This window comes from Tenebrio molitor, chromosome 1, assembly GCF_963966145.1.
Source record: "Tenebrio molitor chromosome 1, icTenMoli1.1, whole genome shotgun sequence".
Classification (NCBI taxonomy): domain Eukaryota; kingdom Metazoa; phylum Arthropoda; class Insecta; order Coleoptera; family Tenebrionidae; genus Tenebrio; species Tenebrio molitor.
In genome coordinates, this window is record NC_091046.1 from 43,206,691 (window position 1) to 43,222,767 (window position 16,077).

The 16,077-nt window shown below is 35.1% G+C and overlaps 2 protein-coding genes across 4 annotated transcripts; both read left to right on the forward strand.

The window, feature by feature from the left end:
- Nucleotides 1-1,101: 1,101 nt before the first annotated feature.
- Nucleotides 1,102-2,379, forward strand: LOC138134769 (alpha-tocopherol transfer protein-like). The gene is made up of 6 exons (XM_069053259.1): nucleotides 1,102-1,281; nucleotides 1,357-1,507; nucleotides 1,564-1,816; nucleotides 1,869-1,979; nucleotides 2,031-2,133; nucleotides 2,186-2,379. Exons 1-6 carry the CDS (start codon nucleotides 1,161-1,163, stop codon nucleotides 2,335-2,337), a joined length of 891 nt encoding a protein of 296 aa, XP_068909360.1. The 5' UTR covers nucleotides 1,102-1,160; the 3' UTR covers nucleotides 2,338-2,379.
- An 8,287-nt stretch (nucleotides 2,380-10,666) lies between these two features.
- On the forward strand, nucleotides 10,667-12,227 carry LOC138140209 (alpha-tocopherol transfer protein-like). 3 transcript variants are annotated; one of them, XM_069061050.1, is made up of 7 exons: nucleotides 10,667-10,917; nucleotides 10,974-11,124; nucleotides 11,176-11,428; nucleotides 11,481-11,591; nucleotides 11,643-11,745; nucleotides 11,798-11,967; nucleotides 12,039-12,227. In XM_069061050.1, the coding sequence occupies exons 1-6, from the start codon at nucleotides 10,797-10,799 to the stop codon at nucleotides 11,947-11,949; spliced, it is 891 nt and encodes a 296-aa protein (XP_068917151.1). In that variant the 5' UTR covers nucleotides 10,667-10,796; the 3' UTR covers nucleotides 11,950-11,967; nucleotides 12,039-12,227. The 3 variants fall into 3 exon arrangements, with proteins under 3 accessions (XP_068917151.1, XP_068917158.1, XP_068917142.1); XM_069061057.1 differs by having other exon boundaries at nucleotides 12,062-12,226; XM_069061041.1 differs by lacking the exon at nucleotides 12,039-12,227 and having other exon boundaries at nucleotides 10,668-10,917; nucleotides 11,798-12,010.
- The last annotated feature ends 3,850 nt before the right edge of the window (nucleotides 12,228-16,077 follow it).

Consider the following 16,077-nt stretch of genomic DNA (forward strand, 5'->3'; position numbering starts at 1 on the left):
GCTATGCACGGCCGTTTTATTGGTTGTCTGCCTCTCGAAAAATCTATTAAAAATTAATTAATAAATTAATGCCTGATCTTCAATGGTAAAACCCATTTTACCACTTATTCTGGGTAATTGTTGCCTACAATTACAGTAAACGTCCGGAAACTTTGCCGAAATCGAAAAGTTGTTTTCTAGGTTAACAACAGCATATCGTTCACGTTTCTTTGACATTTCACCGAAAAATCTGCTTGCCGGTGGCGTCGCGTTTGGCAATAAAGCTGGTAAATTACCCATTCTAAAAATGTTGCTCTTGTTTATTTTATACATTTTCTCCATTATCACATAATAATAATAAAATACACAATTATAATTCCAACGTCTAGAATTCATGAGGTATAATTTATTATAAAGAAGTGTTGAAGACCACAAATTGTCTACGCCCATGCATTGAACGCTTATTTGCATAGAATTCCGCTACGACAGACATGACCAATAATTTGCAGCTCCAGTTTGTTGTCTTTTTGATGACATTGTAAAGTAAATACTTTTATTATTCTTGTAATTGTTATTTTTTTTAAACTCGATCAATGTTTAAGGCCACCAACAGTATTTTATTTTATATCATCAATAAATAATTCTCTACCATTATTTTAATAATCTGATATCGAGAAATTACTTTATTACAGTATCTACATTTTGAATTCACTCAAAGACCAAATCTTGTATTTACAATTTCAAAAAAGAAAATTACATTGAGTATAGATAGGTAGATCTATCCTCCAAATTATTCGATATAGATCTTCCTTGTGATGGAGATAGTGCAAAGCTATTGCTTTAACGACTAATTATTTGTTACGCAATTAAAGCGTTGTTAATTGTATTGTATGTATTTAAGTACCTACTGACCGGCATACTTGTCCATTTGTTGTTATTACATTAAGATATGAACTGTGCATAGAGTCCGTCAAGGAAATATTGTTTTTTTCATTAAAAAAAAAGAGTAGATTAGCAGTAATCACTCGAGATAATCGCAATCTGTTTATAATTTGTTATCTTCAACACCTCAAGTTGACAATTATATCACAGCAACCTTTGATTTTCTTTTTCATCGCCCAAAGATAAAACTACTTCATATAGAAAATTAGTTTTGATTGGACAGCTTCCACAAACACACCATGGTATTTAAGTGCATCGAAGCCGAGAAACTGTACGCCAAAGACTCCAACTTGAAAAAGGAGGACGTCCAAATTTTACAAGAATGGCTCAAGAAGCAGCCCCACTTACCCCAACTTGAAGGTCAGTCACTACCAAACAAAATTTTGAAAAATCTGCTCTTGTGCTTCTCCAACTTGACCACTTTTGTAATTTTAGAGTCGCAGTTAATCTTGGCTCTTCACAGCTGCTATTATCGAATCGAACCGGCCAAAACCTGCATCGACAATTACTTTACGGTCAGGACTCACTGTCCAGATCTGTTTGAAGCCTTGAACGAAAGCACTTTAAGAAAGTCTTTGTCTGTGGCGTATGTGCACATTGCCACACAATCTAAAGCAGTTAAAACTGATCTTGCAATTGTAGGTTTATCAACATTCTTCCGAAAAGAACTCCCGAGGATTATGCCGTTCTAATGGTAAAGTTGATCGATTCCAAGACTGATAACTTCAATTGCGTCAATATTATAAATGCTATTAACATGGTTTCTACTTTGCATTTGCACGAGAAAGTTGTTGCAAATGGCGCAATTGCTTTATTCGACATGAAGGGATTTTCTTTGGCGCATTTGGGGAAGCTGAACCTGACGGCTATAAAACAGGCTTTGTATCATGTCCAGGTAAGATTTTGCACATTTTGTACCGTCGTTAGTGCCCACATTATGATTTAAGGAATGTGCACCCATCAGAATAAAACAGATTCATATTATTAACGTGGCCCCGTTTACGGACAAGCTTATTGCTATGTTGAAGCCATTTCTGAAGAGCGAGCTCTACAACATGGTAAGAAAATATTTGAGGAAAATTGTTTGCTTAAGAGTTTAACAATTCCAGTTACAATTCCATCCTACTGTGGAAACTGTGTACAAGCAGATACCAAAAGACTGTTTGCCCAAAGACTACAACGGAGGACTAGCTTCTTGTGAGGAGCTACAAGGTGCGAACAGATTGATCTGTTTTATGTAGTTGTTATCCGTTTTTAATTCTAGCTGATAACTTGAAAAATCTGTTGGAAAATTACGATTTCTTTAAATGGCATGACAGTCAAAAAGTCGATGAGTCGAAGAGGTTTGGAAAGCCAAAAAATGTCAGTACCATTTTTGGAGTGGAAGGAACTTTCAAAAAACTAGAAATTGACTGAGCTTTAACACAGTTAAATGTGAATAAATTTGACTTCATTTGAGACTCGTGTTTCATTTTCCAAAAATTGAATTAATTTATTGATGACCTTAGTTTTTGAAAACGTTTTTGATTCTTAGTTGAGACGATTTGTTCACAAAATTTGCTTTTAGCACAATTTCATGAAGACTCTGCAGGTGTAGTTCCTGGACCAGTCAATTTTTTTTACCGTGATGTAAAGCGTTATCTTATCGTTCATAATAACAAGTTAATAAACGCATCCTATCTGATTCATTGTCAATAATAAAGTAGAAATTTATAAAATGTTACACCTGTCAAGTAAGCACAACAAGGTCGTATTTATAACATGCACGAAGTTATTATACGAGATACAAATAAACGAATAGCACAAAAATATTTGAAGAAAATTTGTATTACATATTGAGTGGTCTCAAACGCTACTTTATAAATACTGGGTGCCCCAAAATTCGCGGAACACCTCAACGGGGCAATGTCAACTCATGTTAGAAAATAATGAGGAAAATAATTAAAAAATACTAGACCTCTTAAATTTGAAGATATGGGGCCTCATATAATGCGCTCATTCGCGAAAAATGTCTTCTCGCACTAATTTCGTAATAATTATTTACGAACCGAGTGCGAGAAAACATTTTTCGCACATGAGCGCATTATTTGAGGCACAAGCGACGAAACAGCGAGTGCTTCGTTTGCGCGAATGTGCCGAATACGTCTTCGCGTATCGAAGTTTGTAAACTCCGTACGGTGACAGATTGTACGTTTTTAAATTCTGGTTCCAAAACATAAAGCAGTGAAAAATACTAAACTCTCCATCTCAATTGTTTCACGTTATGTAGAAAACCGTTGTATCCCGGCAGATTAATTCCCGCCACACTACTCTCTGGGTCTGTCTTCTGACAAAAAACGTACAATCAACATCAATCAAGGTAACTCTATAAAGTTCTATAGAGTTATCTTGCGTACAATCTATCAGAGTCCGGAGTATACAATATTTTTTGAAACGAACATTAGCGTTTTAAAATTATTTCCAATAGTTTCCAATTTAGTTGTAATACCCCAGTTTGAATTCAAACTGCCGCCACCGAAGCAAACGCAAGAGAAAATATTTGGTTCTTTTGTTGTCCACTGTTGGTAGACTTGGATTGCGTACGGTTGGTACAGGGGTGACGCGATACTGGCTCTCTGCGCAGCTGTGCTGCGCAGCACTCGATGCTCAGCGCTCGAAATGAACGGGAGTTTTGGTTGCATCGTTGTTTTCATATATAATATACCAAGGGACAGATATATTGCCGGAAATTTTTTCGAGCAGTCCTCACACACGAGTGTTTGTAGCAAGAAAATTACACGAGGGCGCTAGCCCGAGGGTAATTTTGAGCGACAAACACGAGTGTTGGACTGCAAGAAAAAATTTCTGGCGATATATATTTTAGATTAACGATTTTATTTCAAAAAAAAAAACTTTACACTTCAAAACCAGCTCTTTATTCTTCGGCTGCGTGTTACAGAATGTCTCAAAAAGTCTAAAACTATAACATTTTATGCAAGAGCTCGATAATTAGATATGACATTTACGACCCAGCTGGGGCTCGATGCTTAATCCCCCAGCTGCTTGCTCTTGACCCTATCGGGGTTAAAACAAACATCCCACGCCTTAACTTAAGTCCATAAAATGTTCGACAATAAATTATATAAAAACTAATAATTAACCACAGTAAATAAATTCTAAACATTAACAAACAGGGTCCTTTTGGCTCGGCTGATGCCGCCATCCGACGATATTGGTGGAAATGCTCACATATATCTGTCCCGAGGTATATTCGGAAGAGAATCGCCCGAAAAATTTTTTCCCTAGGGCAATTATATCGGAAATTTTCCTTAGGGAAAATTTCCGCTTAATTAAATTGTGATTGGTTGCTATTCAAACAATTCGGAGTCCTGATTTATCAATATAAATCATGTGATATTTGAGGGCGATTCTCACTTATAATATCCCTAGTGCATTGATTATTTCCGGAAATTTTTTCGAATGCATTTCTAAAACGTATTAATTAGCCCGAGTGGAACACGAGGGCTAATTACGTTTTGGAAATGCATGAGAATAAAATTTCCGGATATTAATCAATGCACGAGTGCATATTCGGTAAGAAAATCGCAACGACACGGACATTATGCTTCTTAAATTATAAATTTTTAAATCGTACGACACTCATTAAAGACCAATAGAAAAATTAGTTCACGAGCCATAACCAAGACAACAACAAAATAAATGATTTTGATTGGCTGAAAAAATTTCCACTTATTAATCACAGTTAGGTTGGTCTACCTACATAAATTTCCAAGAAATTTTTTTGTTGCCATGGTTATGGCTCGTGAACTAATTTTTCTATTGGTCATTAATGAGTGTCGTACGATTTTCATTGTTATTGTTTGAGTTGAAAAAAAATGTAGTTATTGTTGTTACGAATGTCGAGTCGGGCATTTGGTTTGTGTATTGTCAGTGCGGCGTAACCATTCACCAATCGCGGAGGAGAACGTGCTGATTAATTACAGGTGCGCACCTCGTGTGTCGCCGACCGTTTGCGCGTTGTAATTCAGGTAGGATGATCTTACACACAACAAGTAGTGTTTATCAGGTATGTTATTTCGTTTTGTTATTCCGATAAGCTCGAGTGAAGTAGGAATTGATACGAGGGGTTAAATTCTTGCGTGAACGTCGCCATAAAGTCGTCGGGTACAGTCGGGTAGTTAAAAATCCGTGGGCCAAGTCCATTCGAGACAGTAAAGGGGTGAATCGTGGAAATCAGTTGTTCGCGTCCAGTAGTGGAACTATGTAACTCGGAAGAAAGAAAGGAAAGAAAGAAACAAGAAAGAGAGGAAATTTCCTAGTGCGACTATGTAGCGATGTTTCTATGACGCGTCGGAAACGTTCGGGTCTGGAAAGAAGTGTCATACTATCGTGACAATTTGAGCTGAAAACGTTCGGTTTCGTGGATATTTTTAGAGGAATATTATTTTATTCATGGTGACTTTTCGCCTGACGCGCCTATCAAACGTAATTTCGAATTTCGTGGTTTGTTTTAAGGTTGAGTTTATATAACACTGTGGATTGAATACGATATAAATATGAATCCGATTTGATTTTTAAAATTGTTCTGATATGAAGAGTGTCTAAAAACATTACTACACTTGAAAATAATTGATATCACATTGCTAAAAGCTAAAAGCGTCTGAAACCGTACACATACACAGCCTACTTTTATGACTTTATTTAGAATAAAATGCAAATTTCCAATAACATTGTTAAATCGATCGAAGCTTCCGGTGGGAATTTAAGAAAAAATCACATTAATAATAACAAATCTTGCCAGAAAGTGAACAGTCCTCATTTTCCATAAGCATATCAATTACAGAAAATGTACAATATACCTAATGTATAGGTATGTACAGGGTTATTCTAAATTATTGTAGTCGAAGTAGGCGTGAAAATTGAATGTAAAATTTATGGTTGCCGCTCCACATAAAAAAACATCAAAATTATGTGAATAAGTGAGTACACACGGGAGTTAAAGTGGGTGCAAAACAACTCAATATTACAAAATTGGTTGTAAATCAACTCAATATTTCTGGATTCGGTCGTTAATTTAACAAAAATAATTAAAATTCTCATCACCGCACTTTTCACCTACAAAATGAGTGACAGCGACAAAATTGACAGTTCACATGAAGTCGGCAAAAATTTAATAACATGGGCATGGCCTACTTCGACTACAATCATTTAGAATAACCCTGTATTATATTATACTTATATTTTTTATTGTACCTACGTAATCAACAGAGTAAACATAATTACATAAAATATACAAAACATATTATATTAATTTATCACTGTTAAAATTGCAAATCAAAATATTTTTCAAGATTTTCTGTGGTGCAGTTTTACCGGAAATCGGCAAATACAAACGTAGAGCCGCATCTATAAATTGCATCATGCATAACTCCATGTTTCATTGTTGCATTAGGTAGTCCGCGTCCGGTAGTCAGTTTAGTGACACGAACCGCACTATACACGTAGCGTGCACACGACAAAGAACGACAACTTGGAAAGACTAGTGAGGATCTTTCTAGTTTTCTACGCCCGAACTCTGCATCGGCTCGTCCGGTGATGCACGATTCTAGTTACATGGTAGCGTTGTGGAGAATAGACAGGAAAGATAGGAAATTTCTTTCTATCCGAGTTACATAGTTCCACTACAGGCTTTAAAATCAGAGTTATTTAGGGGTGAACAGTTAGAAATACTTTGGGCGAGTCCATTTTCTGGGTAGGGGTAGAAACGGTTAAACGAACATATTGCGTCAGCGATTTAAATAGGGAAAACGGGAGTCCATTTTGGGAACGGCCTTCATTTGCCACAAGGAAAAACGAGGCATGTGTTTGGTCGAAGTTAGGCATGTAGTCGCGGGTGCAGTTTATCCACGTTGCAATGAAAAACGGGAGCCTGCTAAAAGAGCCGGACGTGGGGGGCCTTTGTGGTCGCAGGGCCCTTCCATGACGTGTGATCTTGGCCGCAGAGTTTCTCGACCGCCCTTGGTGGAAGGCCTCTGTTTTTTCATTTGTCACCCTCGCAGTGGAGATTCGGAGGACACAAGTCTTGGGCACTGCACCGATAACGAGTTAGGTGTCGCAGGGACTTGGACGACCCCACGTTACTAACGGTAGAAATTAAGAGACTGGGGGGCGAGAACTAGATTAGCTTCGCGATCATAGGCCGCGTGCTATCTGCAAGAGCGGAGAATCCGAGTTGCATGATATTCAATTAGGAACTAGATGTCTGTCATGGTTATCTTGAGTCTTGTTGCGCAATGTTCTGTAACCTGTTGCATTATTGAAAAGATTATGGTGTGCCATCGTTTGTGGATGATTTTTGGAGGTTTTGCTCATCCCATCTACAGTGTCTATTCGTAATAACTTAACTATCATTTGTTTCACGGTGCCGCTTTGTTCTTGTATTGTGAGTTTATTGTTGCTGAACATCTGTTGTTATTTTATTGATTGTGTTGTTTCGTTCCTCAGAAAGTCGATAGACAAATTTATTGTGTTATGTATTTCTTGCTATGTCATGTAAAGTAGCACCGCTGAATTATTTAATTTGTCATGTGGTCAGTTTTTGTATCAATCAGCACTGTAGATGAAAACGAGAATGTATTTCTTCATGTCCGTATAAAATAAATACCTACAGGCGTCCTCCCACCGATTTATGCATTTTTATTTCGAAGTTGTCCAACCTGCAGATCCGCCATTTGCATCCCGAGCTAGTCTTCCGCCATTTTGTACAAAACACACAACGTAGGGATTTTACTGCTTCGATGACGATCACGACATGGCCATTTTGTTCAATTTCGCGGGTTTAATTTGAATATTCAAATATTTAAATATTGGCGGAGACTGGCGATACTTGGGTTATTACATAGTGAATAGATGGCGCTTGCCCAAGTGTCAATCGAATTAATAGCAATTTATTTTCATTCTTTCGAAATTTTCAACATCCAAATTGGCGAAATGACGTTTTGTAAAGCAGATTTTATTATTATCAAGTCAAATTATTTTCAGGATGCTCAAAAAGTGCGCGAAATCTACGTTCGCGGTTAACTGTTGCGTTTGCGAAATGTCACTTTGTAGTTACTGAACCGTATCCCATTCGTTAAGCCTTTCATTAGCTAAATAATTGATTAGATAAAGTGAGAGTATATGCCAAGCACTATATTAGACAAAGACAAAACAATTTAACGACGTTCTTTAACTTTAATGAAAGGGAAATCATACGGCCCAGTGAGTGCAAAAATAACTATTTTATGTTCGTTTCCTAAGATACATAACCGGAAAAGTGGTATATAACTATGTAAATATATAAACTTTCCCGGTTATATACCTATAATATATTATAATTCAGAATAAGTGGCATCGCGGTAGGCGTTGGAAATTCAAATTTACGTTGGTAGCAAGACCCTTGCTAATAATACCTACCCTAGTTTCGATGCTGTTGGTAACCTTCGCTTTTAATTTGGCCTTGATATTATCAATGGAATCGTTTTGTGTTTATTTTCTTGTTATAAGTATTTGGAATTTTCTTGTTTCATTTATGAAAAGTGTATTATTTGTCTCGAGGTTATCTCTGCTGTGGGTGAAAACCATGTCAAAATTATATAACGCATAACCTAAGAATAAAGTAATGACGGTTTCACATGTTTACTAAATTTTTTGACATAACATAAAGCTCACTTTAGAGAATCAACGCCTACCGCGATGCCATTTATTCTGAATTATACTATACTATATATATATTATATGACATAGACATGACATGTCCTGTGCAAAAAAATAGTCATTTTGCTACGTGTTTCATACAAGATTTTTTATAATTTAGTTACGAAAAGCACACATTCTGATTAAAATCCTGTTTAAATCTGCTATTTCAATAATTTTCCGGGATAATACTACCACTGCCGTCTGTATTTACTAAATAGAGACGGCAGTGATACTACTAATGTCACTTTTTAACACTAGTGATAATAACTATAATGTCACTTTTTTTCACTAATTATTAAATGAAACACGTTTGACAACTAAAATGACATATCACAGTGGTTACTTACTTACTAAATTAGAAAAAAAAATTTGTTTAACACTGTCAGATTTTGAGAATTTTCTCCTTTGTGAACGGATTTTGATAAATATCACAACCTGTCAAAACGAAACGTCAAGGTAATTTAAACTACTCAACTCATGCCAAAAAGACCCCAATTTACACACTAACTCTAAATAGACTAGTATTATTGTTTGAAACGACGTCCCTGAAGCTTCAAAATCTTTTAAAAATGGTTTCACATTTGCTTTTGACAGTTTTGACAAATTTTTCAAGACCTGTCAGAAATGTAACGTTGAATGTGTTGTCTAGAGCAACGGTTGATTATCTGCTCATTTAGCCTTAGGGCGGTTAAGAGACAGTCTACAAAGGAGAAAAATGAGAATTTATGACAGTTGAAAACAATAAAAATACAAAACTTTAACCCGATCACCATGTCTCCCAATTTAAGTAATTAACCTTGATTCCAATAGTTGCAGTAAGATATTGGCCTCGTTGTAAAGTGCATTCAAGTTTACTTATCGTAAAAATTTCACGGTTCGGTTTCAGTAGTAAAAGAGTTATCTTCTAATTTATCTACGGAAGCGTGTACTTTTGAAAACATTAGCATACTCTCTTCGTCTCAGCTTTTCCAAGCTCCAAGACATTCAATTTATTTTAAAAAGCCTCTACTCGTAACTCGAACATTCAATATAAAAAGCTCGAAGGCAAATTATTTCACAATGAGGGAACTATCAAAAAATATGTTACGAAAGACTTAAGTATTTTCAATTCTTTCAGAACTGTGGTTATAATTTATAAATCTACGCTGATCGCATTGGCAGTTGCAGAGTTGCCTTGAAATGTTAAGTCAAGTTGAGTGGGTCAATTAATGACACATAAAATTATTATGGTTTCATCATTTATCTATTAACATAACAGAAACGACGCTACAAAACTAATAACAGGAAGACAACTGGACAGCTACAGAATGCTACTGTGAAATGTGCTTTTCAGATATTGTCTCTTCGCAAAAATGTATAGTACGTTGCATATTCTACATTCTTAGACTACTCAAGACACTGTTCAAATATTCTTATAGTTGTAGAAAGGCAACATTCAAAGATACAGCTGAAGTTCATATTAGACAGTATAATTTAAGTTAGAATAACGTTAATAATAATAAGATCAGATGCCACTTTGGTTCATAATTTTCATAATAATAATAATTGATAAATAAAAATATTTTTTTATTTATCAATTATTATTATTATGAAAATCTTGTTACAGATGACATAATATAGAAGAAAGAGTAGATCATGCCTTAACCTTGACAGTTTCCAAATTTATACGTAACAAAAACTTGCATTCTCCTTGGATTTTATGATCTTATAACAGTGAACGCAAGAAACGTATTTGTTGCTGTATTTATAATCTCCACTGAAATTTCTTAATGGCAACAATTAGAAATGATTTAATCGATTTAGTTACTTGAGTACAAAACATTTTGTACGCGATGATGAAATGTACGCAGCAGAACAGAAGAGATACTGGGAGCGAAGCGAATCCATCACCAAAACTGGTTACCTTTTAAATATACATGCATATCATACAGCTCAAATATATTTTTAATAATGTTGCAAGGACGCACAGGTTTTTTTCCATAAAAATTGTAGATAGAAGTGATCAGTCACGATAATCTCAACCTGTTTATAATTGTTGGCTTCATTATCTCACACTGTTAACGTTTCATAATGACCCAAGGAAAACTCTACTTGATGTTAAATATCAGTTGTGCATTGACAGCGTCCGCAGACACACGATGGTGTTTAAGTTCCTCGAAGCCGAGACACTGTACGCCAAGGACTCCAACCTGAAGGAGGAGGACGTCCAAATTCTTGAAGAATGGCTGAAGAAGCAGCCCCACATGCCGCACCTCAAAAGTGAGTCTCTTCTAAAAAATCTGCTCGAGTACTTCCCCGACCACTTTGAATTTTAGAAACGCAATTGATGATCGCGCTTCACAGTTGCTATTACCGAATCGAACCGACCAAAATAGCCATCGACAATTATTTTACGGTGAGGACTCACTGTCCAGATCTGTTTGTTGCCTTGAAGGAAAACATTTTAAGAAGGACGTTATCTGTTGTGTAGGTTCGATGTCTTCAAATCTAAAACAACAACTAGTTTTGCAATTGCAGGTGTGCCGAGGTACTCCCGAAGAGGACTCCTGAGGATTACGCAGTTCTCATGACGAAGTTAATCGATACTAAAACTGAAAACTTCAACTGTGTGCATGTTCTGAATGCTATTATCATGGTTGTTTCTTTGTATTTGCAACAGAATCCTATTCCAAATGGTGGGATTGCTGTATTCGACATGATGGGATTTTCTTTGGCGCATTTGGGGAAGTTGAACCTGATGGCTATAAAACAGGCTTTGTATTATGTCCAGGTAAGATTTTGCACATTTTCTACCGTCGTTAGTGCCCACATTATGATTTAAGGAATGTGCACCCATCAGAATAAAACAGATTCATATTATTAACGTGGTTCCACTTACGGACAAGCTCATGGCTATATTGAAGCCATTCTTGAAAAAAGAGCTCTACAACATGGTAAGCAAAAATTGAAGAAAAACTGTTTGCTGATGAGTATAATAATTGCAGATACAATTCCATCCTACTGTGGAAACGTTGTACAAGCACGTACCAAAAGATTGTTTGCCCAAGGACTACAACGGAGGACTATCCTCTTGTCAGCAGCTACAGGGTGCGAATAGACTTATTCGTTGTTTGCAGTTATTGCTCATTTTTAATTGTAGCTGATAACTTGAAGAATTTGTTAGAAAACTACGATTTCTTTACCTGGCACGATGGTCAAAAAGTCGACGAGTCAAAAAGAGTTGGAAACGAGAAAAATATAAATAATATTTTTGGAGTGGACGGAACCTTCAAAAAACTAGAAATTGACTAAGTTGTTATAAAATTAGATGTGAGTACTGTGGCAAAAATATTATTTTATTTTAAAACTCGAGTATTTTATTTTATTTGTGGCCAACAAAGATAAATATTCCTTGTTCTTCAAGTCCTAGGAGTAGAAGTGTCCCACAGGTGGCTCAACTAGGTCAAATGTAAGGTCATTTGAAGTATTTGTCACGATTTATGTCAATTACAACTATCAATTACACGAAATATGTAATAAATAATCCCCATTAAGAAAAATAAAGCCTCTAAAAAAGCGAAATAACGAAATTATTATCCAATATTTAACCGATATTCGACTGTGATTAGTGATGAACTGCCCATTGTGGGACTGGTGGGCGTGTCCACTGTCCAAGGATGTCAAATCAGATGTCAAACAAATGTCAAAAATAACGCAAGATTGCCCTTTAGTGTTAATAGGTAAACAGTTGTAAGTTGTAATCGTTTGCTATTTACGTTTTGATAACGTTTGTTGTATTTAGTGAACATCTGAAGTAAGTGTGCTGTTCAGGTAAACCCCACCCTATCTCTGTTTTCTTCTAACCACGCTTGCCAACCCTGTACTGTAATTAGGTACCAGTTAATTTTGTATTGCAACAATATGAAATTTTGTCTCACGTGGTTTAAATAATAAATTAATGCGTTTCTTCTCCAAATCAATAAAAATGTAATAATTTATGAAATGTTCAGCTCAAGGACGAGGCCACAATACTTACGACATGGAGAAGATTATTAGGTATAGGAATCTAAAGGTCAAAATATTTTTTTCTGTTAAAATATTTCTGGATCATTTTCAGGTATAATTGCCTTGCCATAGAGATTGAGAAATTTCCGATAATATTGCGTTGGTGATCATGAGTGTCTACTGTTGTAAAAATTCCCGACTGCGTAGCAGAAGGGAATTTAACAACAGACACGAATGGGTCACTAACACAATTATCTGGAATTTCTCAATCACGAGGGCAACTCTTTATGAGTATTCACCGAATGATCGCTGCAAATTAAATTTAGGCCAAATTTAAATTATAATTAAGATATCAATTCATATTTAATTAATATTGTTAATAATAATGTGTTTTCTTAAAACAAATTCCATACAATCTTTGATTTAACTAACATGTCAAAAAGTTGTCAAAAAAATCATCGGTAATTCCAATTTGATTATTCCAATTTTAAAAAATTGAGCATTTTTATTGGCCAAAATTGTATGAGGTGAATACTGATTGATTAGTAATATCCCGAGTGCATGTCAAATTATCGACAATTTGACATGCATGAGGGGTGTTAGGAGGACTATTTCCCGAACAATATTTACCCAAATATGTTATTTTTTTGAAAAAGTAGCAAGCAAAAATAAAATTATGAGATAACTAGCTTTTACCCGCGGCTTCGCCCGCAAATTTCAGAATGTTTTAAAATTATGTTTCTACTTTCATGTATTGTGATAAACGCAGTAATTTCAATATGAAGTTTGTCTTTTTACGAAGAATAATTAAAACTTTACTGTAGACTACTTTTTTCTTCGACTATATAAACAAAAAGATCAATACGATAAGAAACTAACACTATGATCACTTACCAATTCATGAAAATACGCCAACATAACACTTTTATTTTCAGTTGTAACCTTATTTAGATTTTCCTATTGTTTGATTGTCTCGTTTGATTTCAATTAACTGCCTTTTGATTTTTCCAGTATTAAGCTATTTGAAGCTTGTTCTGCTTCATTTAAGACATCTTCCGGTAAAACACAATCATTCAAATACATTTTGCGAAATTGCTACTTTTATAAACAACCAAATGTAACTATGACACCTGAACATATCATGCAAACGCGATTTCCAACTCGAAAAAACTTTTTTTGTGCTTAACAGGCTTAAAAATTATAATAGGGGTTGCTTTTTGTGGGTGTCAAGCGGCGAAGGTGACGATATACTCAGAGGATGAAATAGGGGTGAAGCGGCGAAGGTGAGGGTATTTCCAACTCGAAAAAACTGTCTTTTTTTCTTAACAGGGTTAAAAATGGTAGTAGGGGTTGGTTTTTGTAAAATTAAAGTAGACAGTATTTTTCTTCTTGTTTTGAAGATCAAGTGTACAAAATTTCATCAAGATCGGAGTAAAACTGTAGATTTGCATACAAAATATACAAACAAACAGACATTCAGTTTTATCTTTGATTTTATAAAATCATTAAAATAATTAAATAAAATCAAAGGTTTTATATAATATAGATATGTAGGTGCTATTGCTGCTAGGTGTGACCGACCCTTGTCGATGCGATGAAATCACCAATTTGACAATGTGAGATATCGAAGATTTGGGTTCTGCTATCTTAGTAAAAGTCAGGATATTAAAAATTACACATCGCGATCGATCATTCAACATTTTGGGAAACTTTGAACTGGAAATTTGCAGAAAGTATATCGGATAATTATTTAGATAGCGTTGTAGACTTTACTAATTTTATCGAAACTTGTACCATGTACCATGTACCAATAATATTATACAAGGGAAGTAGGAATTACTGGTGCCTTAAAATTTAAAAACTGTAAATTTGAAAATTGTAACTGCAGGAAAAGAAAAATAAATAAATATACAGGGTGTCCCAAAAATGGCGTACTAACTACTTACTACCGTATCCAGGATGTTTAAATGTGCACGAAAAAAATATGGAAAAAATGTTTCAGACAAAAAAATAAATTATTATTATTTTTATTATTAACGGTAATACAATGTAAACAAAGATGTACTCGTACATCATTACCTTGCAATGTTACCGTAGTGGATTTAAAATATTTTTTTCGATTTCCAAAGCTTCTAAATTCACTATTGTGCAGGATTAGTTATTGGTAGTGAGTACTTTGTGATAATATGTACGATTAGAGGTAGCTGTCATGACAATTTAATACATATATTTCAAAATAATTTTCCTGTTAAGTGCCACGTTCAAGGACCGCCAAATCAGCAAATAAGTCCAATAGAATTTTTTAAACATTTTTCTGACGTTTACGGTACTCTCTTCTACACCGTAGTGCACCGTTAGTACGCCATTTTTGGGACAGCCTGTATAAAGATACAGTGAGGATTTTATTTCGCTGAACATGGGTTTCCATTCTCGCTAGGTAGACAACCAAACTTTTATTTTATTATTTTGACGGAACTGAGATTTTCGTTTTAGGTAAAGTATTATTTTTAACAAATGTTCAAAGTGACCACCCTCTTGTTCCAAGCAATATGTCAAACGATTGTAAAATCTTTAAGACTTTTTAATGACATTAATGGCAATTGTTTTATCAGAGGTCGCTTGGATATGTAGTAATTGCTTGTATACATTGACATGTTTCTTTTTAATGAACATAGGGTTAATAGTGTTAATGTTCAGCTGTATATCATTCAGAGCAAAGGGTCTTTTTGTGTTTCGCCCAGTTGTCGACCTCAACTTCGTCTCGATCTTCAATCTCTGCACAAAAAGACTCACTTCTACTACTATTGACTTTTTAATATATTTTTGATCAAAAACAATGTATTTCCTTGACAACAACGGCACCTCACTTCAGCAAAGTGTTTTAGTTGAAAATTCATGAGCCAACAAAACTTTAAAACTAAATATGTAATGCAGTCGTAATTATTTAACAGTCGTAGATAAAGATAGTATTCAATGCATGTATAATGGTCCACATTACACTACAACACTCGCCCACTTCGTTCACTCGTGTTCTAAACAATTCTCGTGTAATAGGTATGGTTTATATTATACACTCGTTAAATAATTTACCAAGTGTCTCTAAAAAGACGTACATACTCGTATATCAAGATTCCTGCGTAATTGTGCAGTTCTATAATTTTATTTGTGTCGAACTATGTCGAGCTGTTCAAGCCGTCGCGTCGTTAGCGTCCATTGTGAGTTCGACGTCTTTAGTTGTTTTGCTTGTCATTTGTCATTAATGGACTTACATAACCTCTGTTTTTCTATTTGGTACCGTCATATGTTAGAGCGGCAAAAATAAAATATATTCGAAAGCCACAGGATTCTTGTTAAACATACGTTCTTTTAAAGACACTTTGTACTATTTTTTAATAATTGTCTTGGGTAACTAACGGGCCTTCAAATAAATTTATA

Excerpts from the sequence above, each read along its gene's own strand:
- LOC138134769 (XM_069053259.1), top strand. The coding sequence starts at position 1,161 with ATGGTATTTAAGTGCATCGAAGCCGAGAAACTGTACGCCAAAGACTCC. Across the intron at positions 1,508-1,563 it reads AGAAAGTCTTTGTCTGTGGC|GTTTATCAACATTCTTCCGA; the intron begins GTATGTGCACAT and ends TTGCAATTGTAG. Across the intron at positions 1,980-2,030 it reads AGAGCGAGCTCTACAACATG|TTACAATTCCATCCTACTGT; the intron begins GTAAGAAAATAT and ends TAACAATTCCAG.
- LOC138140209 (XM_069061050.1), top strand. The coding sequence starts at position 10,797 with ATGGTGTTTAAGTTCCTCGAAGCCGAGACACTGTACGCCAAGGACTCC. Across the intron at positions 10,918-10,973 it reads CCACATGCCGCACCTCAAAA|AAACGCAATTGATGATCGCG; the intron begins GTGAGTCTCTTC and ends TTTGAATTTTAG. Across the intron at positions 11,592-11,642 it reads AAAAAGAGCTCTACAACATG|ATACAATTCCATCCTACTGT; the intron begins GTAAGCAAAAAT and ends TAATAATTGCAG.